The 27,917-nt window shown below is 45.3% G+C and overlaps 1 protein-coding gene and 1 long non-coding RNA gene across 2 annotated transcripts in view; one reads left to right on the plus strand and one right to left on the minus strand.

Annotated features, from left to right (window-relative positions):
- Etf1 (eukaryotic translation termination factor 1) overlaps nucleotides 1-12,859 on the plus strand; it is a 33,228-nt gene extending 20,369 nt beyond the window's left edge. The window contains exons 3-11 of the mRNA XM_048442454.3: nucleotides 1,184-1,359; nucleotides 1,621-1,760; nucleotides 5,381-5,519; nucleotides 5,712-5,902; nucleotides 6,219-6,348; nucleotides 7,889-8,044; nucleotides 8,453-8,517; nucleotides 9,624-9,771; nucleotides 10,586-12,859. Coding sequence (XP_048298411.1) covers nucleotides 1,184-1,359; nucleotides 1,621-1,760; nucleotides 5,381-5,519; nucleotides 5,712-5,902; nucleotides 6,219-6,348; nucleotides 7,889-8,044; nucleotides 8,453-8,517; nucleotides 9,624-9,771; nucleotides 10,586-10,668 — 1,228 coding nt within the window. The 3' untranslated portion in view covers nucleotides 10,669-12,859. The remainder of the gene's footprint in view (nucleotides 1-1,183; nucleotides 1,360-1,620; nucleotides 1,761-5,380; nucleotides 5,520-5,711; nucleotides 5,903-6,218; nucleotides 6,349-7,888; nucleotides 8,045-8,452; nucleotides 8,518-9,623; nucleotides 9,772-10,585) is intronic.
- Nucleotides 12,860-21,189: 8,330 nt separating this feature from the next.
- LOC125405786 (uncharacterized) lies at nucleotides 21,190-27,673 on the minus strand. The gene is made up of 4 exons (XR_007233684.3): nucleotides 27,456-27,673; nucleotides 25,506-25,607; nucleotides 22,103-22,212; nucleotides 21,190-21,558 (listed from the first exon to the last, which is right to left on the minus strand). It is a non-coding gene; the product is annotated as an uncharacterized LOC125405786 (long non-coding RNA).
- Nucleotides 27,674-27,917: the final 244 nt, after the last annotated feature.

Below are 27,917 nucleotides of genomic sequence, written 5' to 3' on the forward strand. Positions count from 1 at the left end.
TTCTAGGACCCCAGCTCCAGGCTCTCATGATAGTGAAACAAGATACTCTCAGTTGCCCAGCGATCTTTTGCCCCTGTATGACTTCTGCAACATGTTTGAGTCAAACCAGTGTAATCCAGACACATTCTTGGTAGCATACCCTTTAATCCCAGCACTCTTGAGAGGCAGAGATAAGAGGGTTCTGTAGTCTACATTGTAGAAGGAGTGGTGGGCCGCTTCCTGCCGCCCGCCTCCCATCTAGCTTTACCCCTGAAATAATTACACGGAAACTGTATTCTTTTAAACACTACTTGGCCCATTAGTTTCAGCCTCTTATTGGCTAACTCTCACATCTTGATTAACCCATTTCTAATAATCTATGTAGCACCACGAGGTGGTGGCTTACCGGGAGGATTCTAACCTGCAGCTGTCTGGGAGAGGAGAGTCATGGTGACTGCCTGCCTCTGCTTTCCTTCTCCCACAATTCTGTTCTGTCTACTCCACCCACCTAAGAGTTGGCCTATCAAAAAGGCCAAGGCAGTTTCTTTATTAACCAATGAAAGTAACACAGACAGTTAACCCTCCTCCATCACTACATAGCTGCAGAACTATACAGAAGACCCTATCTCAAGGGGGGGAAGCCAAGCACAAAATATTAGGATACGAATTGTTTCATAACTGGGATATTTGTGAATTGTAACACTTCCTATCAGGAAAGCATTGGGTATGCTGAACTGGTATTTGAAGATTTTTGTGGCAACCTAGAATTTAAGGAGAAAAGGGTAATATTAAGTGAAATATTTGTCTGGACACTGGAAGACTTGTTGCATTGTCTTGGTATAGCTTCTCCCACCGAAGAACAACCAGAACCTAAGCCTCTACTGTTGACAGGCTTCATTCATGGTAAAATTCCAGCTTGTTGGTCCTCCACAGCAACCTTTTCTCTTAGTCCTTGAGTATTTCCCTTTGAGTATGACATTTTCCCTTTGAGTGCCTTCATTACTCAGCTAATCTCCGTTTTGAAGTAATTGAGCAGCTGCTGTCTGCTGGCTCTTGTTAGGCTTCTTTGGAAAATGCACTGATGTGCTTACTGCCTTTCTGGTGCCGTTTAGATGGTGTGTTTTTATGATTTTTTGGAGCGCCTCGCCGTAGCTCGTTTTCCTGGTGGTGAACATGAACTTAAACTGGTGTTTCTCTTCTCCAGCAATGGCACGAGCATGATATCGCTGATCATTCCTCCCAAAGACCAGATCTCACGAGTGGCAAAGATGTTAGCAGACGAATTTGGAACTGCTTCTAACATTAAGTCACGAGTAAACCGCCTTTCAGTCCTGGGAGCCATCACATCTGTACAACAGAGACTCAAACTTTATAACAAAGGTAACCGTTTCCCTGTCCGCTTTGTCCACTCCGCTCCTGCCATGGTGCCTACTGCTGTGTCTTCATCTTTTTTATCCATTGAGCACTAAGTGCTATTGCTGTGCTTAAGGAATAAATCCTACTGAGACATCTCAGAGGAAGTTTTGCAAGTGGGTGAGAATTTTGCCTATGAGAATTTTGCCTAAGGGTTTTTTTCTGTTTTATTTAAGTTGTGGTTATGGGAACAATTAAAAGTAGAGAAATTGTTTATGTTCTTTGCAGTACCTCCAAATGGTCTGGTTGTTTACTGTGGAACGATTGTAACAGAAGAAGGAAAGGAAAAGAAAGTCAACATTGACTTTGAACCTTTCAAACCTATTAATACATCATTGTATTTGTGTGACAACAAGTTTCATACAGAGGTAAGAGTGAGCACAGAGCACATTCTCAGCTAAAGAAGCCCCGTGCCCATTAGCAGCTACTGTCCTTCCTTCAGCTTCCACAGCTCCAGTCCACTGCTAATGTGCTTTCTAGTAATAGTTTGGCTTACATGTTCATATATTGGAATTGTACAGTCTAGCCTTTTTCAAGATTGTGTAGTAGCGTATTTCTGTACTGTTCTGCCACTCTGTCATTGAGCACTCTGTGGTATTAGATAAACCACTTATAGTTTATACATCGATGTCTTTGGGTTGTTTTCACTGTCTGGCTTTCATGAACAATGTCACTGAACATTCATGCACAGGGGTTTGTGTAACTATTTGCTTGTATTTTTGTAGACTATATATGTAGAAATAGAACTGGTAGCTCAGAGAGTAATCGTAGTTCATCTTTTGAGAAGTCACTTTTCTAAACCATAGGCAACTTTTTACATAGGTATTTTTTCTTTTGTGTGTGTGGGGGGCGGGTGCTGGTGATGGAGGGCAAGGTGCATGTTGCTGAGGCCAATTTTAAATTCCTAATCCTCCTGCCTCCACTTCTGAAGTGCTGGGCACTCCATCTGGACATCCTCCGTCACAGCTATTTTAAGAGTAATGCATGTTTATTATGATACTACTCATTAGGATGTTTGAGGAATAACTAATAACTCATTAGGATGCTAAGGATAACTAATTGGAGACAGGTGGTTGGCTGCAGGCCTGTATTCTTGCACCCTGGCACTAAGCTCACAAATTCTTGAAAAATAAGCAAATAAAATGCATTTGATGCCCGTTTTGGTTTTTGTTTGGTTTTTGGTTTTTGGTTTTCCTGTTCTTATAAAACCCAAGTGACAGTGCTAACTATGATGAACATTAATGATGGAAAAGAAACCTTGTTAGACTGACCCAGATCAGTCAACAGTGAGCAATCAGGAATTCACAGCTGGCTCTGAATTCAGTCTCTTGCCTTTCATCAACCTAGAGAAAAACCTCTGCAGTGGAATTAGAACTGACATTTGTCTGCAGTTTACAGTGGCTGAGTTTTGCTAACTTGACAGGAATTCCAATTCCGGTTGAATCTTACTTGACTGTATGTATGGTTGTCTAGCTTAACTTTTTCTTAGCTTCTAGTTAGTGCCTGGCAAAGGCCTCTTGGAACTGTTAGCCATTCTATCTGACAGATTTGCTTTTATCAACTTTGAAAGCAGATTTTGGATCGTTCTGACTTAAAAAGTACCCAATAGCTGTATTGTCTGACTTTAACTTGGTTATTACATTAGTATAACTGATTTTTACTTTTCTTCCAATAATCATTAAAATGACTAGTAGAGGTAAGGGCAGGGATTCTAGTACCCTCAACACCCAACTTTGACCCATACCTAGTTTTTTACATGGATCCAAACTAAGGTCCTTAAGCATAGCAAGCACTGTACCTACCAAGCCACTTTCTCGGCCCCTATTGGAGTTTAGTTGTTGAGACAAACTGTTCTCAGCATTGCCTGGCGGTGGTGCCGCACGCCTTTAATCCCAGCCATTGGGGAGGCAGAGGCAGGCAGGTCTATGTGAGTTCGAGGCCAGCATGGTCTACAGAGTGAATTCCAGGACAGGCTCCAAAGCTGTAGAGAGATTCTGTCTCAAAAATGAATGAATGAATAAATACATAAATAAATTTAATAAAGGTTTTTGTACACCCAAGGATGACCTTCAACTCCTGATCCTTCTCCACATCAGTGCTTGGTGTTACAAGTGAATCCCAACACCTGATTTTCTTGTTTTGTTCAAGACAGGGTCTTGCTGTCTGACCTAGGCTAGCATTTTGGACTCAACTCTCATGCTTCTGCTTCCCAAGTGCTGGTATTAAAGGCATGCCATCATACCAGATTTACAATATATGTATCTTACTACTGTTTCATTTGTCTAAAAATAGATTGCTAATTCAGTAGCCTGCATTCTAGACATCTTTTTTTTTTAATTTTCTCCACTTTCAAAGTTCTTTTTTTAAAAGATTTATTTATTTATTTATTATGTATACAACATTCCTTCCATGTATGTTTGCATGCCAGAAAAGGGTGCCAGATCTCATTATAGATGACTGTGAGCCACCATGTGGTTGCTGGGAATTGAACTCAGGACCTCTGGAAGAGCAGTCAGTGCTCTTAACCTCTGAGCCATCTCTCCAGCCCCCTCTAGACATCTTTATAAAGGTTTATTATTAATTAAAGTAGAATGAATGATATCTCAGTTCTAAAGAGGTCAAAATCTGGCGATTAATGATGTTCAAGGCCTTGAGTCTCAATCCATCCCAGAAAATGTGTCTCTCTGGGTCCCAGGAGAAGCAGGGATACGGAGATAGTGCAGAGCTTAGTAGTTCCGTCAAGCTAATCATGGAGCTAAAGAGATGGCTCAGCAGTTAATAGCACTGACTGTTCTTCCAGAGGACCCACATAGCAGCTCCTGCCTGTCTGTCACTCCCATTCCAGGGCATCTGACACCCTCATACAGACATACATGCAAGCAAAACACCAATACACATTTAAAAAGCAAAAACAGGAAGCCTCAACTCCTAGCACTTGGGAGCTAGATGCAGGTGAATCTCTGAGTTTGAGGACAGCCTGGGCTACACAGAGAAACCCTGGGAGGGGGAACTCTTTAAAATTGAGAGGAACATTCCAAATCAAAAAGTCTTTTTAGACACGTCTGTTTTCCTTTACTTGTTACTATAGAATTGATTTACAAAATTATTTTTGCCCTAGTAGTACTGTCTAGTAAGGCTGAGGTCATTGATAGTTAATAGAAATTTAAGCTGGCCAGGAGTGACTCAGAGTGCAGGAGACTTCCTGGGTGCACTTCGGAGCACCACTCTAGAAAAACAGGAACCCGATATTAACGTTTGAGATTTGGTTTAGATGTTACACTCTATATATCATCTTTAAATAAAATGATGAAAAGGAAAATAGACTACAGTTTTCTGACATTTTGTTTGATTGGTTGGTAATTGCTTGGTTAGTTGGTGATTGGGTTTGAAAATCTCACTATGCAGCTCAGGTTGGCTTTGAACTTTTTCTTCCTGTTTGCCTCTTTCTGGTACTAGAGTTCTAGACGGCCATTGTGTCCACCTTAAGTTTTGTGTTGCGTTATGTGTGGGGGTGGGGACGAAAGGGGACAGGCACTGTGGCTTGCTTGTGGAGGTCAATACAACTTTATGGAATTCCGCATTCTGTCCTTCCACATTGGTTTTGGGGACCAGGTGTAGTCACCAGACACCTTTACTGGTTGAGCCATCTTGCCTGCCCAAGTTTAGGTTTTGAGATATTTTGTTTCTTGTTTTTAGTATGGTAAAATCCAGATAAGTCACCTTAACTACTTTTAGTTGTGCCATTCAGTGTGTACGATCACCATCTTACCCCAGAACTGATCCTGTAACTGTAAACAAGTATTTCCTCTTCTCCTTCCCTGCAGAGTGGAAAACTCCATAGTCATAGCTGATGTCTGTACTTACTCCATGCCCTCCATAGTGTTCATACCATGTTGAGTGGGATAAAAGAGTTCGTGTGTCGCTGAATTTTGTCTCTGCCTTGACAGAACCCTGGAGTTCATTGTACAGTGTTGTGTTTGTTTTTTAGGCTCTTACAGCATTACTTTCAGATGACAGCAAGTTTGGTTTTATTGTAATAGACGGCAGTGGTGCTCTTTTTGGCACGCTCCAAGGAAACACCAGAGAAGTCCTGCACAAATTCACTGTGGATCTCCCAAAAAAACACGGTATGTAGGAGGACCACCTGAGTCCCTTTGCTTCCCTCTAGCAGTAGTCATTAAGCTCGGTTTGTGCTAAACAGTTATGAGGTGGTTCTTTTTCTCTTTGTCTTTAGCTTGATTGGTTATTTTGTTTCTACTTCATGGCCTATTGTATTCTTTAATCTTTAACTCTTTCTTCCCCACTACTTTGTATCAAAGGCAGAGGAGGTCAATCAGCCTTGCGTTTTGCCCGTTTAAGAATGGAAAAGCGACATAACTATGTTCGAAAAGTAGCAGAGACTGCTGTGCAGCTGTTTATTTCTGGAGACAAAGTGAATGTGGCTGGTCTGGTTTTAGCTGGATCAGCTGACTTTAAAACTGAACTAAGTCAGTCTGACATGTTTGATCAGGTAAGAAATAAGAAACAGCCGGATGGAGTCTCTAATGTGGGGTACATTCATCCCCAGCATATTATGCATGTGTTTGTATTCCTAGCCATAAATTCCCTAAGTTAAAAAAAAAATCTCTGGGTAGCAATGGTTCAGTGGTTAAAGGTACAGGCAGCTTTTACAGAGGACCTGAACTTGGTCCTAGTACCCACATCAGATGGCAGACAAATCCTGTAACTCCAGCTCCTGGTGCCCAATAACTTTTTATTTTTTTAAGGGAGAGAGTGGGATTTTACTAAAGGTATTTAAGGTCCTAATGTTTTTATTTTTGTGTCAGAGGTTGCAATCGAAAGTTTTAAAATTAGTTGATATATCCTATGGTGGTGAAAATGGATTCAACCAAGCCATTGAATTATCTACTGAAGTTCTCTCCAACGTGAAGTTCATCCAAGAGAAGAAATTAATAGGTATCACTGAAATACTATTTTGCTTATCCTATGAAATGTTTTTGGTGTGATGTCTGAAGAAAGACACTAGAAAGGTATAAAAGAAAGGGCAAGCCAGGAGGTGGTGGCACATGCCTTTAATCCTAGCACTGGAGAGGCAGAGGCAGGCGGATCTATGTGAGTTCGAGGCCAGCCTAGTCTACAGAACTAGTTCCAGGACGGGCTCCAAAGATACAGAGAAACCCTGTTTTGAAAATGAAAAGAAAACAAACAAACAAAAAAATCCAGGCAACCGGGTGTAGTAGTTCATACTAGTAATCCCCACACTAGGGTGACTGAGGTTAGATGAAGGTCACTTAAGAGCTTTTAGGGCAGCCTGGATTCTATGAGACTCTGTCTCAAACAAAGCTAAAGTGAAAAAAAGTAAAAGAATAGAAAACTAAATGTTTTCACCGAGGGGGGAAAGTATCAGCTGGGCTGGAGAAGATGGCTCAGCGATTAACAACACTGCCTCCTTTTCCAGAGGATTTTTCACTGAGGGAAAAAAAGTGTCGGCTGTGGCTAGAGAGGTTAAGAGCACTGCCTGCTCTTCCAAAGGTCCTGAATTCAATTCCCAGCAACCACGTGGTAACAATCATCCATAATAAGATATGGTGTCCTCTTTTGGGCCTGTAGGCATACATGCAGACAGAACACTGTATACATAATAAATACTTTTTTTTTTTAAAAAGTATTAGCTGGACATGTCTATATAATCTTATCACTCAGGAAGCTGAGGTAGTGGTATTGCCCCAATTTCCAGCCAGCCTGATTTTCAAGGTGAGACTCTGGGATGAGGGCTGGGTCCAGTGGGGAAGTGGCTCAGTAGAATGCTTACCTAGCATTCACAAAACCCTTGAGTCAATTCACAGCACCAATATAATATACTTTTGGGGGAGCCTGAAATCCCAGCACTCTGTGGTAAAGGCAAGAAGATCAGAAGTTCAGGGTCATCCTTAACTCTAAAGTACAGCACCGGCCTTAAAGGGGTGACTCGAGAGGACCTAGGTAGGAGCTCAACAGAAACGATCCAGAAACCCTTGGTTTCCTCAGCCACATGGCCATGAACACTGGGAACAGGCTCGCTCTGATGGGTCAGCTGCCGAGCCTGGGACTGAAAGTGGGGTTCTCTTTCCAGCGGTCAGGACTGCTGGAACTGATTTCATAACCTTGTGAGTTAGAGTCCAGAGCTGTGCAAGGCCCTTAGAGAAATTGTATGATATTTGCATGTAACACATGAACATCGTCCCATGAACTTTAAATTATCTCTCAATTACTTGTAATACCTTGTAAATGTCATAATGTACCTTGTAAATATTTTGTAATATTATTTTGTTATCATTTAAGTTACAGTGACAAGTAAATATCTGTATGTTTAAATACAACCATTGCAGGCTTAGCTCTTTAGTACCTCTTGGTATGCTGTGCTTACTTTTTTGCATGTTTAATCCATAGTTGACTAAGTTCATGGATATCAAGAGCCACCCACCATATATTTTATTGTTATATCCCTAATCCACAGGGCGATACTTTGATGAAATTAGCCAGGATACAGGCAAGTACTGTTTTGGAGTTGAAGATACACTAAAGGCTTTGGAAATGGGAGCTGTAGAGATTTTAATAGTCTATGAAAATCTGGATATAATGAGATACGTTCTTCATTGCCAAGGCACAGAAGGTAAGAAAAGAAGAAAATATTGTTGCTGTCTGTTACATTTCTCTGTGTTCAGGAAGCCTTGGTTTCAGGCACAGTTAGAAGGGAACATATAATTGCATAGGATCTAGGATCATGTGTCATGTTGTGTCTGTGTCTGTGTCCATGTTGTGTTCCTGCTACTGCCACCCCTACCCCCCCCACACACACACTCCCATCTATTTGATGGCTGTTCGCAGTTAAAGTTGCCAAGGAATGGGGCTGTCTTTGATGTGTCTTACAGTAGCAGCGTACAAGGGCTGTATATTGAGGTGTTTATGGGAAGATTTAGTCCAGGAGCCCTGTTCTTATCTGATCTCCTTATTCCATCGGTTAGTTATTGTGAGAGCTAGGATAACACTTTTTTTTCTTTTTTAACTTTTAATACTACAGAGGAGAAAATTCTCTATTTAACTCCAGAACAAGAGAAGGATAAATCTCACTTCACAGACAAAGAGGTATGTAAATTTTCGTTCCTTTTGTAATGATAACATACAAAAGCGTGAGTGCTAGAGCACACGGACCTGACTCCAAGGGAGGGGTCACGTTAGTGCAGGCTGGGTGTGGTGTATACCTGTAATCTCAGAAGACTGAAGCTGGAACTCTGGGTTCAAGGCCAGCTAGAACTCCAGGAGGTGGTAGCAAACTGATGATTTCGGTATTTCCCCTCTGGCTATAGCCTCAGCAACAAAATGTCAAACCATACTTAGCCAAAAAAGGTTAAAAAATCAGGAAAATGTTCTTATTCTTGAAGTAACACAGATTTAATTTGAGTAGCGCTGTCCTACCCTGTGAGACCTAATTTGTTTTATTAGCATTTTATCAGCTTTTCCTCTGAACTTAACTAAATTTATAAATGCATTGCCGTGATTTGTAATGAATGCTACATTCCTAACCAAGACAGCTATAATGAATGGTAGCTGCCCTAAGCTTTGAGTTGGGCTGATGAGGAAAAGACACATGCTGCCCGAGAGCCGACTCCAGCAGTTTGTCTTCCGACTGCTGCATGGTGCCTTACGGCGTGTTGATGTCATATACATACAATACTGCATGCTTTTGAAAATAAGGCTGGCGGTGGGGCTGAAGAGATGGCACAACAACTAAGAGCACTTGTTCTTGCAGAGGACCCGGGTTTGGTTCCTAACATCTACATGGCAGCTCCCAACTGTCTATAATTCCAGTTCCTGGGCAGCGGGCACAAATGTGGTAGTTTTGTGTGTTTGGTTGGTTTGGTTTTTTAATCTGCCATGTATCTTCTGGGCTGTTGAACAAAGAGGAACTATAGCAACCTAGTTTCTGGAATCAACAATAGGAATCATTAGTTGACTACTAAGTGTGGTTTGACATTTTGTTGCTAAGGCTACAGCCTGGGGGGAAATATTGAAATAATCAGTTTATTAACCATCTCAGTTATTCAGTTATGTTCCCAAGAACCAGGATATTTTAAGATTATACATTTATGGTACTCAATGGGTAAGAGGATCAGTGAAGATGGGCTGGGGCATTGAGGGTCCTAAACTTTGTGTTCTGATCCCATTGTTTCTGTGTCCTGACTGCCCTATAGACTGGACAGGAACATGAATTGATTGAGAGCATGCCCCTTTTGGAATGGTTTGCTAACAACTATAAAAAATTTGGAGCTACACTAGAAATTGTCACAGATAAGTCACAAGAAGGATCACAGTTTGTGAAAGGATTTGGTGGAATTGGAGGTGAGTAGCAAACTCCAAACAGGGTGGGGTGTTTTTTTGTTTGTTTGTTTGTTTTGTTTTTTAACCAGGACCTCTTGTGGCTAGCCTGAAATAAGTTACTTCAAGTGGCATATGCTTGCTCTACTAGAAAGGTGGTTGGAACAGCAGGTGGAGGCATATTCCTTAGTTTTAACCACTTTTTGGTTATCTTTAATAGTTTTTTATTAGCATATATTTATGTGTAATAATGGATCGTGTGTCTCTATCTCTGGGGTTTTGTTTGGTTGTTTCTGTGTGGGCACAAGAATGCCGTGGCATGCATATGGAGGTCAGACAGCTTACAGGAATTGGTTCCCTCCTTCTACCATGTGAATCTTGGGAATCTGCTTGTGCAGCAGTGCCTTTACCTACAGAATCATCTTGCTGGGCCTATGTTTGTTTTGGGGAGTACAGCTTTGTGTCTGCAAACACTTGGGTGTCAAAGGAAAACTGGGAGTCCACTCTTTCCATCACGTGGGTTCCAGGAATGGAATGACCATCAGGTTTAGCACATGCACTATTATTCTCTACTCCACTTCTCCCTCTCCATTATGTGTGGGGTTTTTTTTGTTTTTGGGTGGGGGGGTCTGAGACTCACTGTGTCACCCAAATTGACCTCTAACTGAGCAGTCCTTGTACCTTGGCCTCCCAAGCACTGAAATTCGTATTTGTGAGCCACCGTGCCTATAGCTAATTACTACTATTTTGTAATTCGGGAAGAAGATGGGCTTCTCTTGGAAGAGCAATCCTTCCTGCTTCAAGAACTCAGATCACTCACTCTGCTTTGCTTCTTCAGGTATCTTGCGGTACCGAGTAGATTTCCAGGGAATGGAATACCAAGGAGGAGACGATGAATTTTTTGACCTTGATGACTACTAGGTAGTCGACATGGGTCCGGCAAAATGTGCCTCACCCTCCAGCATTCAACCCAAGGAGCATACCCGTGGTGGAATCCAAACAGATCCCTGCCTTACAATTGGAACATTTCCAGAACTTAATCCGTGAGCATTGGATACTGAAAAGAAAAGCGAAACAAAACCAGACCCAACCCTACACTTTGGTTTGTCATGGTGTCAGCGCAGCAGCCTACAACTAAGTTCCTAAATGCCACTTGGACTAATTTAAAAAAGAACCCCAGTTTTTACTTTTACTTGATGGTAAAATTGGTTGCTCTTGTATTTTATGAAAAAAAAAATGATTTTTTTAACCTTCATACATAGAAGCAAAAATACTTTAACTGCTGTAAACCTTCAAAAGTTAGTAGAAGTGAGATCATACTGGTTTGTTTCTTATTTTGATCAGAGAATAACTAAATTGCTGCATTTCGCAGTGACCCATTTACATGGCATTCTCAGCTTAGACTGCACAAGAAGAAATATATGTGGTGAAATATTGGAACCGTTTCTCTCTTGGTCTCTGTTTAATGTTGAAAGGGTGAGCTAATAGGAGGCAATTTCAGCTTCGCTCCCTCACACTTCCCACTCCCGGACTGTCTGTTTCAAAGGTGCAGATTGTGTTGCAGAGTCAGACTAAGTGCTGAAACATTGGGGCCAGCGCATTCTTGACTTCCATCTTTTTGGAGGCACATTTGTGCCAAGCATTTGGGAGCCCTTAGTGTCATAACATTAATGAAGCTCCTCCCTTTTGTCTCGGCCTACTAGGAACCAGTGTGGGGTGGACATGATGGGGCTTCTGTGCTATTGCTGGGATTGGGAGAAATAAAACATGCAATTTAAGTGGAACCAAAAAAAATGCAAAGATGATTTTGCTTGGATGTATTCTTGATAAAGGGAGGTGGTCGTGTTTCCTTGTGTTGGGTGGCATGAGATTATGTGTTTTGATTTTTTTTCTTCCAAATGAACTGCAAGATTTTTCACATGAACAACAGGCAAGACATGTATGACTGCATGTTTCTCAAACCCCTGGTGGGGCTGGAGCATCTGTTTCAGAAGTGGGACTTAAAGCACTCTCAGATGAGAAAGTATGGGAGGAGGGTGGGGAGGGCAGGGGGGAGGGATGGGACACAGCTTCTGGCACCATGGATTAAACCATGTTAGATCCAAAAGTTGGCCGAAAACTTGAAGCTTATGCTTCCCAGCTGGGCTGTAAGTTGGATTTGAGCCCAGTTGAAGTACAAGGTCGTGTTGTGCTCAAGGTGGTGACAGTAAAGGAAGTGTAGGATGTGCCCAGTGGCAGCAACGGGGAAAGCATACCAAGTGGACTTTGAAGGACCAAAGGTTTTAAAGTCAGTTGGTATCACCCACACTCACCAGGGTGGTGGGGTACATTGGGTTTCAAATTGGGTACTTTTAACACTTTAGTGCCTGACTGCTGTTCTTCACTGACTTGACTCAGTCACTTGTAGCTTTATTGGTCTGAACCAGCTCCTTGTTCCCAGGTTACAGACCTGCCTATCGTTCCAATAATCCTGTTTCACTTGAATGAAGGGAGTATGTCTTAAATGTAAAGCTTCTGGTTCTCACACTGTACTCTGAGGTCCAAATGACTGTCTGTCGTGTAACCTGATGTCTCAACCCCAGTGAGAAGAGTCAATTCTTTCGTGTTCACCAACATGGCAGGCTTCACCAGAACAGGCTTTTGCTTTGGGCTCTGCTGTTTGTTTGCAGAACACCCAAGAGCAAGCAAACACACTCTTCCCAGCAGTACCTTAGGGCTTTGCCATTGTAAATGGGTCTAATGTGATATGACAAGACCAGAGAAATTGGATGTAAATTTACAGTTCTGAATATGCTTGTTGTTTCACATGATACATTTAGGGTATGCAGCTCCTTTTGTAGTTTTTATTTTTACTATTTAAGTTTGGAAATGATGCCAAATTTTTGTATTTCTTTAATCAATGTGTTCTCCTTGGTGATATATATTGCATTATATATTGATGTGTGTATCAATATATACCGATATGTGTTACACTTCCGCATACAAACACATACGTGAGAGGGGTGAAACTGTAGCCTGCACTCCCTAGCCTCTGCAGAGAGACCCTAAGAGCAGAATCTCGGTGTTGTGATGTACAGAAATGGAGAAGAGTATTAAACCATATTTAAGAATATATTTTGTGTGCTTGAGATTCTTTAGGGATGCTCCTAGAAAAGTCTGAACTACAGAGACTGAATTCTCCCATTTATCAGATTAGCCATGCCTAATAAATGCTCAGCCTTGGTGATTCCATGTTAATGAAGAATAGCTGGGGGTTGCAATCCCAGGGTTATGCTATAGGAGCTTCCACCATCTAGAGCCAAGCCAATTTATACCGTTCTCCACTTTTACACTTTTTGCCAGAAGGGAATTTGCGTGTGTTCGGCTTTGGATTTTTGTTTTAAGATATTTCAAACCTACCTATACTCCATGGAGACAGATGGTGTCACCTAACAGGTAAGAAGGTCTTCATTAGCAGCTCTTTGGTGATAAAACCAAAATTTTATCCTAGTCCCAATTCTTAAGTTAATTCTATGTCCACTTCCCTTTGAGTCCTATAAAAGGTCTTATAAGTCCTGTGGTGGTACAAGTTTGAGGTTAATCTTGGCTTCATAGCAAGATTCTGTCTCAAAAAAAAATGAATGAAAGAATAGTCCAGGGGACTGAGTAAGTTGGCTCGGCAGTTAAGGGGACTGGCTGTAAGCCAAGCCAAGTGGCCTTGAATCCCAGCACTTGGGAGGCAGAGGCAGGTTCAAGGAGAGCCAGGGATACACAGGGAAATCCCGTCTTGGAAAATGGAAGGGGTGGGGCACTGGCTACACTTGAAAGTGTGTGGGTTCAGCAGCTCGGTGCCCACATGGTGGCTCACAACAGGCTGTAACTCCAGTCTTAGGGGATCCAGTGCCTTCTGATCTCCACTGACACCTGGTGCATGCATTAAAAGTATCTGGTGTGGTGTGGTTTGTACATAACTTTAATCCCAGCAGGTAATCTCTGAGGCATAGGTCAGATCTTAACGATATATTCCTTTTCTCTCCTTAAATGTTTAGGAACCTAGATGTTCATTTAACTTTATTTTATGTGCATTGGTATAAAAGTGTTAGATCCCCCAGAACTGAATTTTCAGACAGTGAGCTGCCATGTGGGTGCGGGGAATTGAACCCAGTTCCTCTAGAACAGGCAGTGCTCTTAACCGTTGAGTCATCTCTCTTCCATCCGCCCTGTTCTTTGAGAGTTTAAGCGTAGTTAGAAATAGGTTGTACATGGCTTGCTATTTCCAGTTTGAAAGAAAACTGACCACTAATTGTAATTTTTTTTCTCTTACTCATCACTGCTTTCTCATCTGACCCAGAAAGTACTCAGGTAAACCAGTCTTCCAGGCAGGCACACTGCACAGCAAAGGAGGGGTGTTTCTCCTGCAGATGCCTAGGTGGTGTTCCTAATTAAGGTTCAGCTGTTGGAAGGGCAGAGCTGCGGCACGGGCCTGTCTGGGCATGCGGTGCTGCCATCTCTTGTTCCCCCCGTTCCCATTCCCATACCACAACACTCCCAGACAGGCCCAGCAGATTGGCTGAATGCCATGGTGGAATTTAAGGTTCATGTCAGCTTCCCTGTAGGCAACTTGAGTGCCAGTTGGAATTCGCATCTGCCAAAGTCCCACCATGATGGAACTGTACCCCAAGGGGTGTAGGGGGGCGGGGGTGGAAACACGGTGTTAGAGCCTGGGAGACAGGACACCTCAAGGTGGCATGAGGCCGAGTGAGAACTAGCGGCACATAAGCAGACATTCTTCTCTAAGGTTTCCTGTAAGTGTGCGTCGCAGCCCATGAACTGCCCTGGAGAGTAGAATCATCTCCGGGAGTCCCAGAACTTGGCAGGCTTACCCTTACCTGGGCTTCACAGTAACCAGCCTAGTATTAGAAACTGCCTATAATCTGTGAACCTTGGGAGGCTTGGGCAAATCAAAGCCAGCCTGTTGAAACTGGTGAGACCCTATCTCAAAACAAGGGGCTGGGGATGTAGTTCAGATCTATGTTTGTCCACTATATGTGAAGACTTTAGGGTTGACACTTGTACCATGTCGAGCCCCCACCCAATTCCCCAGTACATGAGGTATTAAAAAGCCCTGGCTTTGAACTACATGTGACACACCTGCAACACCAGCACTCTGGAGGCAGGAGAATGGGGAGTTTTCTAGGCCAGCCTTCTTAGCTGGAAAGACCGACAGATGGCTGAAGAATTTCATGATGGTGAATGCATAGCACTGTACCTGGAGCTCAATTGGGCCTGTGATGAGACTTGCTATCAAGATTCCTTGGCTACCAGCTTCCTCATGAATGTGTCTGGAGCGACTTTATACCAGTGGCCGCAAGGTGGCGCTACACTACACGGATACTAGCTATGGATGAAATTTGCTTCATCTGCAAAGGCCGGATCTCTGACCAGCAGCAAATGTCTGGAACAACCTGCTTTGTCCTTACAGTCTTGAGAAATAGGGAGGGCAGTTAGAAGAAGGAGGAAGAACCCAGGAGGCTCATTCAACCTCTGCTCAGTTTTTGTCCTCTGAAATCTAGGTTTGAACTGTCACCTGTAAAATATTGTCACTGACATTCAAGTTACATAACCTTTAAAAAACCACAGAGACATAGTTCTATCTGTCCAAGCTATTACATAGCGATCTAGGACTCGGTCAGGCCTTTTTGGTTCCAAAGTCATGAAATGCAGGCAATTCTTGCATTAAGGGAGGAAAATGTTGGGGCAAGTAAGATTAAGTGGGCATGCCTTGCTATTCCACTGGCATGCTTTCCACCCTGCCTGAGTTGTGTCTGGAAACACTATTTCCTTCCCACGGCACACATTTCAACTGGATAGCCAACTTATCCCCCAACACAGCTGAAGATGGACAAGGGGTCCAATGACCTTCTCCAGCATCCTTACCAGACCTTGGTGGAGCACACTTAAAATGCTAGCACTTGGGAAATGGAGGCAGGAAGTTCAAGGAACTGAAGGTCATCCTATACTGTGTTTAATGCTAGCCTTGGTTACATAAGACACTGTCTCTAGGGTTGGGGGAAAACAATTTATCTAGTGTCTTCATAGAATAGACAGAATTTTTGAAATGGTAGTGTTTGTCCTTGGTCTTGTATTAATGAATCCCAGTCCTACTCTAAGCTAAGCATGTACTCTACCACTGAGCTACAGTGCCACCTCCCACTCATCCACCCCTTTTGAAGCAAAAAAAAAGGTCTTGCTAACTTGCACAAACTCTTGGTCTCAGATGATTTTTGTTTTGGTTTTTTTGTTTGGTTGGTTGGTTGGTTTGGTTTGGTTTTTCGAGACAGGGTTTCTCTGTAGCTTTGGAGCCTGTCCTGGAACTAGCTCTTGTAGACCAGGCTGGCCTCGAACTCACAAAGATCCACCTGCCTCTGCCTCCCGAGTGGTGGGATTAAAGGCATGTGCCACCACTGCCCGGCTTGTTTTGGGTTTTTAAATTTATATTTTTTATGTATACATTTATGCCTGCACACCAGAAGAGGGCACCAGATCTCATTAAGGATGGTTATGAGCCACTGTGGTTTCTAGTAATTGAACTCTAGTAAAAGTCCTCTGGAAGAGAATTCAGTGCTCTTAACTGAGCCATCTTTCCAGCCCTGCTGATTTTGATTTTGGTTTTGTTTTTTTAGACAGGATTGCTACATAGCCCTAGCTGTCCTGGAACTCCTCACTATGCAGGTCAGGCTGACCCGCTGAGATCAAAGGCGGGCGCCTCCACCCCTGCCTCAAGTGACTGTTGCCATTTTTGCTCAGCATCACAAGTAGCTGGTGACACAAGCCTGACAGGCACCTGCATTGTGCCAACCTTGCCCCCAGCGAGCTTATTCTTTCTTTTAAATTTATCACATTTTTATTAACATTTTTTAGAGGTGTATGTCACAGCTTATATAGAAAATAGGACAACCTGTAGGTGGTGATTCTCTTCACTTCCCTCTCCCTCCTTCTCCTGAGCCCTCTTGCCTGACCCTTGCCCCTGCTTTTCATATTATATCATTGATAGGACAGTTAACACTGAGATGTGAGCTATAGAGAAAATCCCCATAGTTGGATTCTAGCTTTAGTTGGGCGGTGGTGGCACGCGTCTTTAATCCCAGCACTCAGAAGGCAGAGGCAGGCAGATCTCTGAGAGTTCGAGGCCAGCCTGATGTACAAAGTGAGTTCCAGGACTGTCAGAGCTACACGTAACAAGGACTATTTGGGGACCTTTGATGCTAGCTAGACAAGCAGCAAGCCATGGAGAAGCACAGCTACCTGAAAACATGGAGTCCAACCTGAAGACAGACTTCTCTCCTTGGTCTTCACTACAGTAGCCTAATACCTTCACTTTTCAAAAAAGATTGTTTGGGGGAGGGAGAGAGAGCTCAGGAAGAGCACTGGAATCTCTTCAAGAGGACCTGGGTTCAATCCTAACTTGAGCACTTGAGAGCCTTGGATCTTATCCTGTTCCCTTCACAACCCAGAAAAGGCGGCTGAAGACCAGAGAGCAACATCATAGATGACCTGCCGAACTCTAAGCACGAGTGTCCAACAACTCCAAAGTCCGTGATCTCAGCAAATAGGTGACCTTGTTTTCTTAAATCCTGCTCTCTCCAATGCTATGGATGAAAGAACAGATTATGAGAGGGGGCAAGAGAATGGCCACAACCAAGGAAGGCTGGGAGGGGAAAGGAGGCCGACATCCAGAGAGTGTTTCTGAAGTCACTTTCCTGAGTCAGGGTTGCCTTGAGTGTGTGACTCAGTTGCTTCTCTTGCCCCAGGCTTCCAGCACCTTCTGCCACTTTGCTGAGACACCCTATATGGCTCTATGTGGTCCTTTCTGCTTGGCTCTCCAAACCACTCAGAAGGAAAGCTGGAGGTCCCATTCCTGGTGAGGCTAGGGAAAGAGCGGCAGCTTCAGAGATAGGCTCCAAGCCAGGAGCAAGGATCTTGTGAGGTGCGGGGCAAAGGAGAGCTCAAAAAGGAGAGAAACCAGGACTCGATGCCAGGACAAAAGCCTGTTATATGGCTGTCCAAACTGAACAAGTTCCCAGTCTGGACTTTGAAGTGGGGAGTGATGGGAATAGCAAGACCACTTAGGCTGCAGAGCAGGCTCTGAGAAGATAGGATGGCAGCTGTGGAAGAGACGGAGCTCGGTAGCTGAGTACTACCTTGCATGTGTGGCCCTGGGGTTGACCGCAGCACTGGAGCTGCATGCCTGTGCTCAGCCCTGTGAACCATCCCTTGCCCCACTTCAGCTCTGTAGCCCAGCCGCCTTTCATTCATTCCCCATCCCTTGCAAATCTGACTTGGAAGAGAGGCAACAGATTAATTCTAGCCTGGGGACCTGAGCAGAGGGCCTCTGAAACCCAGACCCCTCCAGCCTTGTCTACACGCACACCTCACTGCCACCCTTTCCCTGAGCAAGCGTTCACAGGCATTTCCTATACGCTGAGCCCTGTGCAGCATGCTGAGGCTCAGTGGTGAGCAGGCAATGAAGAGCAGAAGGCCCAGCAACGAAACAGTTAGTTAATGAGGCATTAAAGGGGAGGAGTTGGGAGTGTTAAGAAAAATGGAGGACACAGAATGACCTCCTTCTCATTTGGAGTTCCGGACCTACATGTGAGCAGCGGTCAGCTGCAAGGATGACAGGAGCAGAGAGAGAGCTGAGTCAGTCATGACTTGATCCGAAAGCCAGGAAGTTACTCAAATTTCAGGATACTGATATTTTATACTCATCATTTCTCATTTGTTTATTAACTATATTAAGGTATAATGTACATACAATGAGACCCTGTATTAAACCATTTCTAAAATAGGTGCCTATAAAATTCACACTATAATTTCATTTTTTGAGACTGGTATAGAAGATCCTTCTGTTTGTGTGTTGCTTTCATTGATTGAATAAAGAAACTGCCTTGGCCTTTTGATAGGGCAGCAACTTAGGGAGGGAGGGAGACAGAACTGAATGCTGGGAAGAAGAGTCAGACAGAGAGCCGACATGAAGCCGCCAGGTCAGACATGCTGAATCTTTCCTGGTAAGCCATGACCTCGTGGTGATAAACAGATTTAATAGAAATGGGTTAATCAAGATGTGAGAGTTAGCCAATAAGAGGCTAGAGCTAATGGGTCAGGCAGTAATTTAATTAATACAATTTCTGTGTGGTTATTTTGGGTGTAAGATAGCCGGGCAGGACAGAACAGAAGGGCCCCGTGCTCCACACTACAGAGACAGTCTCAGTATGTAGCCCCAGATGACCTGGAACTTGCTATATAGACCAAGTTGACCTTGAACCTAGAGATTTGTCTGCTTCTGTCAGGATCTCACTATAACTATTTTTATCGTTTTTCTTTCCTCCCTCTCTTTTTCCTTCCTTCTTTCTCTTTCTCTCTCTCTTTCTTTCTTTCAGCATGGCCTTTTGTTTTCAGAGACAGGGTTTTTCTGTGTAGCCCTGGCTGTTCTGGAATTCACTCTGTAGACCAGGTGGCCTCCAATTCACAGGATTCTACCTGCCTCTGCCTCCCAAGTGCTGGGATTAAAGTTGTGCACCACCACTGCCCCGTTTAGTACAATCCTATACTATACCCTGGGGTAGCCTGAACTCATTGCCCTGGGATCTTCCTACCCTAATCTTCAGAGACTGCGGGCCCATGTGACACCACATCTATCAGGACTGAACCTTTAAACTATGGTGTCTGCATTAAAATCAGCTGTCAAAATTGAACTGTTGGATACCCAGTTCGTGTCTGGGGAGACAGAGAATAGGTTGGTATGGGAGGAGACTCCACACGCCCACAGACTTGGTGTTGAAAGTGTTGCAAGTAAGAACCGCAAAGCAGTGCACCATTGCATGAACATCACAGTTGTTGCTTCCCCTGAGGGATCTGGGTCATTACTACATTTTACTCATGGTTAGTAATGTTGCCATTACCACTCTTTGGGTAACTTTTGAGGAACTGGAGAGATGGCTCAGTTAATAAAGTGCTTACCTTGCAAGTAAGAGGATCTGAGTTCGAACCCCAGAACCCACACAGAGAGCTGGGCATGGTGATATACCTTGTAAACTAACGCTGGGAAGGAGAGCAAACCCCTGGGACCTATGAGCAGCCAGTCTAGACTACTTGATAAGCTCTAGGGTAGTGAGAGATGTTGTTTGAAAAAACAAAGTGGGGAGCTGGACAGGTGACTCTGAACACTGGCTACTCCTCCAGAAGACCCAGGTTCCATCTTAAACACATGACAACCATACATCTTTCTGTAATTTTAAAAAAGCAAAAGGACAGCTGGGCGGGGGTGGCGCACACCTTTAATCCCAGCACTCGAGAGGCAGAGGCAGGCGGATCTCTGTGAGTTCGAGACCAGCCTGGTCTACAAGAGCTAGCTCCAGGACGGGCTCCAAAGCTACGGAGAAACACTATCTCGAAAAACCAAAAAAAAAAAAAGAAGAAGAAGAAGAAAAGGAAAAGGGCACAGGCATGGTGGCGCACACCTTTAATCCCAGCACTCGGGAGGCAGAAGCAGGTGGAGTGGCAGGTGGATCTGTGAGTTTGAGGCCAGCCTGGTGTACAGAGCTTAGTCTTCTAAGGCTACAAAGAGAAACCCTGCCTCAAAAATCAACAGAACAAAAACAAAAAAAAGGCAAATTGGGAAGCAGGTAGAGAGCTCTTAGGAGTTCAAGGCTTCCTATATCTACACAGCAATTCCAGGCCATCCACGGCTACATAATGAAACTCTCTAAAAACAACAGCAGAAAGTCTACGAAGTGAACTGGAGAAAGGGAAAACGGCTCAGCAGTAAAGCTCATGCTGTGTAAGGCTGAAGAATCGAGTTCCAATCCCGTAATCCATATAAAAGCTAGCAGAGTATGGCGGTGCACCTGAACCCAGCAAGTTAGGGCATGGAGGAGACAGGGAATGTCCAGAGCACGTGGCTAGGCAGGCAGGCAAGCCAAAGCATTGAGCTCCCGTCTGGGAGAGCCCTGTCTCAATATACTGGGTAGAAAGCAATACAGGAAGACAGTTTGGCTTCTCGGTGTCTTAATCACTTTTCTAGTGCTGCAACAAAACCAAGACAACCTGTAGAAGTAAGGGTTTACTCCGGGCTTCCACTTCCAGAGGGAGAGGCGTCCATCAGTCACGGTAGGGAGTATGGCTGCAAACACACCCGTGTGCCCAAGCAGCTGCTGAGAGCTCACATCTTGACCCACAAACAGGAAACAGAGCACATTAGGAATGACATGGGTCTTTTGGAACCCCAAAGCCATAACATACCTCCAGTAACATAACCTCGTCTAGCAGGGCCATAGTCCTATCCTTCCTAAACAAATCCACCAACTGGGGACCAACCATTAGAACACAGGAGCCTATGGGAGCCTTTCCCATTCACACCACCTCGGCCAAGTTGACATTTCAGAACAGAATCACCCCGTTACATAGTTTATCCTGGGTTTTGTTTATTTGTTTTTCTGGATTTGGTTTTGTTCTTTGTTGGTGTTTTTGTTTTTGGAAACAGAGTATCAGGCGAGGCCCTGGCTGGTGAGGAGACTCCTGTCTCCACCTCCTGAACGCTTGGATTCCAGGCAGCACCACAGCACTGGGACACCGTGACAAGCCTTCGAAGAGCTCTTGTCGGCTGGCTCATTTGACACCCACACTAGCAGGGCGAAGGACTCCAAGCTTTCCACCTCCCTGTCAGCCCTTCTTCCGATCTAACTTCTTCTTTCGTTGTTGTTGGGCTTTTGTTTGTTCTTGTTTGTTTGAGACAGGGTCTCTCCAGGCAGTCTGACTTTTTTGTTCTAGCTCCTTGGTGGGTGGGAAGCAGAATGCACCATAGTTTTCATTTGTACCTCCATAATGACTGACCAATCCCGTTTCAAACACATGTTCCTATTGTTGTAATCTGCTTGCCTGCCCTGTCACCTGGGTACCCTGTCCCTTTAAGAGACAAGCCTTGCCTACTCCCAATCTCTCCTTTCCTGTCTAGGCAAGGCAGGGGATCTCCTGCCTACACTCCATCTCTCTCTCTGTCCATCACTCTTCTGAAGAGGGCGCTTCTGCCTCTCTCCCTTTCCTTTCTTTCTTTCTTCTCTTCTGTCCCCCTCTTCTCTCTCCCCTTCTCCCCCGATAACCCCTTACTCTTATACCGTTCCCAATAACCACTAGATAAACTCTATACCCAAGCTCTCTCTACATGGCGTATCTGTCTGTCTCCCACCCGTGGGACATTGGGTCACCAGTGTCATGAATGATACACATATGACTGTTGGCCATTGGCACTGAGTGTTCCTGTTCTTTGTTCATTTTTCACTTAAAAAAAAATAACTTGCCAGGTGATGGAGGTACATACCTTTAATTCCAGCACTTGGGTGGCAGAGGCAGGTAGATCTCTGAGTTCCAGGCCAACCTGGTCTACAGAGTGAGTTCCAGGACAGCCAAGGCTAAACTGAGAAACCCTGTCTTAAAAAAAAAAAAAAAAAGAAAAGAAAAGGATTAAGTCCTGCAACTCAAGAACACAGAATGACTTTCTATTTATTTAAATTTTCTTTCTTTCACTATGGTTTCTAATTTCCATTGAACAATCTTTCTACCAGAGTTAAATTTATTACTGGGCATTTCTTTGTGGTTGAAAATGGAATTTTTTTTCTTCATTTCTTTTTTAAATTGTTCATTGCTGGTGTCACTATGGTTTTGATTTGCATTTTCTGATGACTAATAGCAGAGAGCTTCTTTTCACATGCTTACCAGCCATGCAGAGCCCTCCCCGGTGAAATCTGATCTTTCTCAAGCTCAGCTCTGGGATCCCTCGCTACAGAGAACAGTTTCCTGGCTTTCCTAACGCTGCCTTTTCCCTTTTTCAAAAGTTGGAGTTTTTGTTTTGGTTTGGTTTTGAATGGGTATTTGCTGGCACCACTTTCATGCCTGGTGCTGCAGAAGCCAAAAAGGACACCGGATCCCCTTGAACTGGTGGAGTCATAGACAGTTGTTATAAATGGATGCTGGGGATCGAACCTGAGTCCTAGACCCTTCTCTGGGACTCAGAGAACTACTTAACAGATGTGGGGTGGACACTGGAGTCAGCTGTCCAGGGGAACAGTGGCAGTCCACTTAAAGGCTCTGTGACTTTGAGATGTTGTTTAGCCTTTCTTTCAGGTTCAAGTTTAAAATAAGGTTTTATTAAATATACTAAGTTGTTTACTATACACTATAGACAAGCAAAGGGTGAGCCCCAGGAATATTTCATGAACAAAAGAGACAACCCCTAGACTTCCAGACTAGTGAATCACTTGGATGTGACATCCTAATTGTGACAAATGTCTGAAGGAGGGTGAAATCAAAGTCGTGGGGCTAACTGACCTGGCAGAGAAAAGAGGATCACTAATCCCGAACAACTCATTGAGGAGGCCATGTGAATGAGTCTTTTGAACTAAGGGAGAGTGTGACAAAGGTTGAACCTGGAGAACCTAGGCAGACAGAGCCTGGTCATTTCAGTCCTCAGTCTGGTCTGTCGACCCAGCATGTGGGAGGGGGGAGGACCAGGGGAGGAGAGAGGAGGAAGGGAGGAGGAAAGACAGAGATAAGCAAGCCAGGGAACAGATCCCGCACACCCAGTGTGAAAAGTGGGGCTGAGTTCACAACTCATTTGAAGAATATGGAGAAACTACTGAGGTATTTTAAGCAGGGAGGTGACACTCAATCCTCTTTTTCAAAAGATCCTTATGTGCACAGTGCAGTTTGGAGAAAGCCTGGACCGCTATGAGGAAGCTCAAAGCTACTTCATACCAAAGAAGAAACCTACAGGCCTGTGAGTGTGATATTGGAGAAGATTCGGAACACCTGGAAAAGCAAAGAGTGCACACTGCTCTTATAAGAGGACCTCAGTTCAGTTTCCAGCTCCAGGGGCTCTGACGCCCTCTTCTGGGCTCTGAGCGCACCTGCACCAGGGACTCTGACGTCCTCTTCTGGGCTCTGAGCGCACCTGCACCAGGGACTCTGACATTCTCTACTGGGCTCTGAGAGCACCTCCATGCATGTACACATACCTATCACATGCATATTGCATAATTAAAAATAAACCCGATTTGTGTTTGTTTTTTGGAGACAGGGTTTCTCTGTGAAACAGCCCTAGCTGTCCTGAAACTTGCTTTGTAGACAAGTCTGGCCACGAACTCAGAGGTTCACCTGCCTCTGCCTCCTGAGTGCTAGCATTAAAGATGTGTGCCAGCACAACCAGCCAAAAACAATTTTTTTAAAAAGATATGGAAGTGTGCCAGGTGGTGATGGTGCACACCTTTAATCCTAGCACTTGAGAGGCAGAGGCAGGTGATCTCTGAGTTGGAGGCCAGCCTGGTCTACAGAGTGAGTTCCAGGACAGCCAAGCCTACAGAGAAAAACCCTGTCTCAAAAAAATTAACCAACCAACAAACAAAAGATATGGAAGTGCTGAAGATAGGGCTTCATTGCAGAATGATTGCCTAGCATGGGAAGACAAGGGCTTTGATCCCAGAGGTGCGGGGAGGGAGAAGAAGAAAAGATAAAAGCATTTAGGAGGCAGAGGCATGAATATGGTCCCAAGTTTAAAGCAGCCTGGTCTACAATGCAGAATTCCCAGCTAGCCAAGGCTGTCCTCTCTTTTGTTGTGTTCTGTCAGGGCTGAACAGTACTCTGAAGTCAGATGCCAGAAGTTATCACAGCTCTGGGGAAAGATCCAAATGCCCCAAACTGCTTTCCAAACCATAAAACAGCATGGTGATGAAGTATGCATCAAACGTCACTCCACACACAGTGCTGGCAACCCCAACCCTCGGTTCAATTTACTCATCAGACAGTGGTGGGACTATAGCAGTCAACTTGCAAACATGTTATTAAGAGCAAGCAAAACCCGGACAAATGACAGGCAGAAAGCAGTGGGCAGTGGAGTCTATGGGACAAGGGGACAAAGGCAGCACCCGGACTTTCTTCCCAAGACCCTTCTCTCGCCCAGCCCTAGTGATTGCAAATCTATGATAAAGGTCAGAGGGAGGCGTGGCATTTAAGAGCACGCTGCCCTAGCAGAGGATCCAGGTTCAGTTCCCAGAACACTCAGGCTCCAGGGGACCCGACAGTCTCTCTGGACTCCGCAGGACCTGCATTCAAATGTTCCCACACCCACACACAGACACACATATACACATAATTTTAAAAAAATGTTCTTTAAAACCTGCATTAGGGGCTCAGCAGTTAAAAAGCACTTACTGCACTTTTAACCAGAATTCGGTTCCCTTGTACCCACATGGTGACTTACAATTGTCCATAATGCCAGTTCCAGAGACACCAGGCACACACAGGGTGTGCATACATACATGCAGGCCATGCATACACATTTAAAAAATTATATATATATATATATATATTAAGAATTTCCAACTAAGGACATGGCTAAATGGGTTAAATGCACTAACCACCAAGCTTGATGACCTAATTTAACCCCTGGAACCCACATGGTAGAAGGTTGAACTCCCAAGAGGGAATCTATATGTGTACAGTCAGATCTCCTGCCCCCCTCAACACAGACACACACAAAACAAATGTAATTTTAAAACTCTAAAATATCCTAATAAACTCCAGCATTGCTTCAAAAAGAAAGAAAAAGGCATCCAGTCCAGCTGAGGTAGTCCAGCTTGGTATTTTAAGCAGTGGGCAGTTTTGTTTGTTTGTTTTGTTTTTTCTCCTCTGCAGATTTGGTTAAGAAAAATGCATGTCGTGGCACATACCTTTAATCTCAGCATTTGGGAGGCTAAGGCAGCTGGATCTCTGGGGGTTCAAGAGGCTCGGCTGGTCGACATAGTGAGTTCCTGGACAGCCAGTGCTATGGACTGAGAGAGAGAGAGAGAGAGAGAGAGAGAGAGAGAGAGAGAGAGAGAGAGAGATCCTGTCTCAAGAACAAACTCGTGAAAATCCCAAGAGACTACACTGCGTGTCACATGTTTTTTATTTCTTCAAAAAGGTTCACCTTCTCAACCCAGATCAAATAAATATCCAACCCTCGAAAGAAACTGAAAAAGCTGGCATCAGAGCTTTCAGGAGACTCAAGACCCCTGCCAGTTCGTAGGGTTTTCTGAGACTCGCAGCCACGTCACCGAGAAAGAGAAGGCCTGCCAAGCAGAAGCATGGGGTTCCCGCGGATCCTCGTGGAGTTCAACACCTTCGACACCATTCCTCCACCAGGCTGTTATAAATAGCTCTCTGGTTTCCAGCCCGGAATCTCCCAGCCTCACCAGGAGCAGTCACCGCCTCCACAGCCTGGATTGCCCTCGACCGGGAGGTATCGGCCAGCAGAGGGCGAAAGGAAGCGGGAGACGGCGGGAAGAACCGCAGGAAGCCTGGTCTTCAGGATCTCCTACAAGAGGCGGTAGCCATGCTGAGGACAACGCTCAGGGCAGCACCTGGCGCTTTGAGAGCCTGTCCACACACCGTATTCACAGGCACTCACGGCGACACAAAACTCAACTGAAAAGCCTTAGCTGTAGCCATAAGGCATGGGGGTTTGGTAGCTGGGGGGGAGGGGGGCTGGAAGCCTGTAAGTCAGTTTACTCTAGATCGAAACCAGAAAAGAGAAGTCTGGAAGGAGGAAGAGAAAGACAGACTGACGGAAAGATGTCCTGCAGAGAGCATTCGCTGCCCAGCACGAGAACCAGAGCTTGAGCCCTGGGACACACACGGTAGATGAGACTTCTACATACTGTCCTCTGACTGCCACATACATACTGTGGCGCGCGCGCGCACACACATACACACAAATAAATTTAAAAAAATGTAATGTAAAAATGAGCACACACAACAAGAGCCCAAAGGCTGCCTGGACTAGAAACCCCTTCTCTGGCGGCAAGGCTCTCAAGATGGATACGGGGCAACAGGGAAGCTTGCTTGTTTCCACCCAGCATTAAGTCTGCACTTCAGTGACTTGGTGCCTGTCCCTCTCTCTGACCTGTTTTTTTCTTTTTAGGGCAGATCGCCTCAGTACCCGAGTGTCTGGCCCAGGTTTTAGTCCCTGCAGCTGCTGTAGCAGGGCCTGTAGGAGCTTGTCGGTTCTGGCAACAGTGGATTAAAAGCTGTCAGGCAGAGCAAGAGAGGCCACTCGGAGTGAGGGGGCACCTCGTGGGTACTGTTGCTTACTGTAGCTGTACCCCTATCCTAGCCGTCGCTACTCCCCCACCCCACCACTTCCCTTACAAAACTGGATCACTCTTGTAGGGTTCTGGGGCTCCTGAATCTCCATCCCACAGGAAACCTAAGGGGCCTGATAAGAGGGTCCTTCCCTGCTTTACTTTCACGCATTTGAGGTGAACTAGGAATGCAACGAGCAAGACCAAGTCTGCAGTCTGGACAAACCGAAGTGCGCAGAGCAGCTAGGTGCATCGTCTGCCGACGATGGGAAGGATGGGAAAGGTTTCCCTCGGGTCACTGGTTTGAACCACCTTAGGGAAAACTAGGAGCACTCGTTCTACCACAGGCCTGTGAGGAAGTAAAGGCGGGGAGCAGCAAGAAGCAGCCAGATGCTCCTAAAAGACCAAATCGCCAAGCGAAATGGGGGCAGGGCGGAGGGTGGCGTGGTTTAGGAGTTGTTAGCGGCTAAAAGATGTCCAGCGATGGGGTGCTGCGTGCTCGGGAGGGGGAGAAAAGTGGGGCAGATGAAATGGATGGCGACGACGGGCGCCTCTGACCTTACGGGGTGGAAGGCGGCGCTGTCCCGAGGGGCTCCGGAGGCCGGCCTGTCCGCCGATCCCCTCCTTGGCAGGGTCACGGCGCCGCGGGCTGCTCGCGGGGGCCGTGCTCAAGCCAGCGGGCAGCCTGCCAGCTGCGCCGGGAAGGAAGCGCCATGTATGGGCTGGTGACAGAGAAGGAAACTCCTTGTAGGGCTGGGGAAGGAAGCGCCAAACATGGCGCGGGGAGGCGGGGGGCGGGGCGGGGGCGGGGAGCGCGGGACCGAGGCACTTCCGCCGCCTGGGGCCGCCCTGCCCGCGCTGTGCCCCTGGCCCCGGGCGGGTGGGGGGTGGGGGTGGAGCTGCGCGCACGCGGTCCCGGGATGCGGAGCCCGGGGGAAGCTGCACAGCGCTCGGCCTGGGATGGTGCAGGACCCCGCGAGAGCTGCACGCATGCAATTCCGGGACGCGGGGTCCCGTGGG

The sequence above is a fragment of the Myodes glareolus genome, chromosome 13, assembly GCF_982192425.1.
Source record: "Myodes glareolus chromosome 13, mMyoGla1.1, whole genome shotgun sequence".
NCBI classification, from domain to species: Eukaryota; Metazoa; Chordata; class Mammalia; order Rodentia; family Cricetidae; genus Myodes; species Myodes glareolus.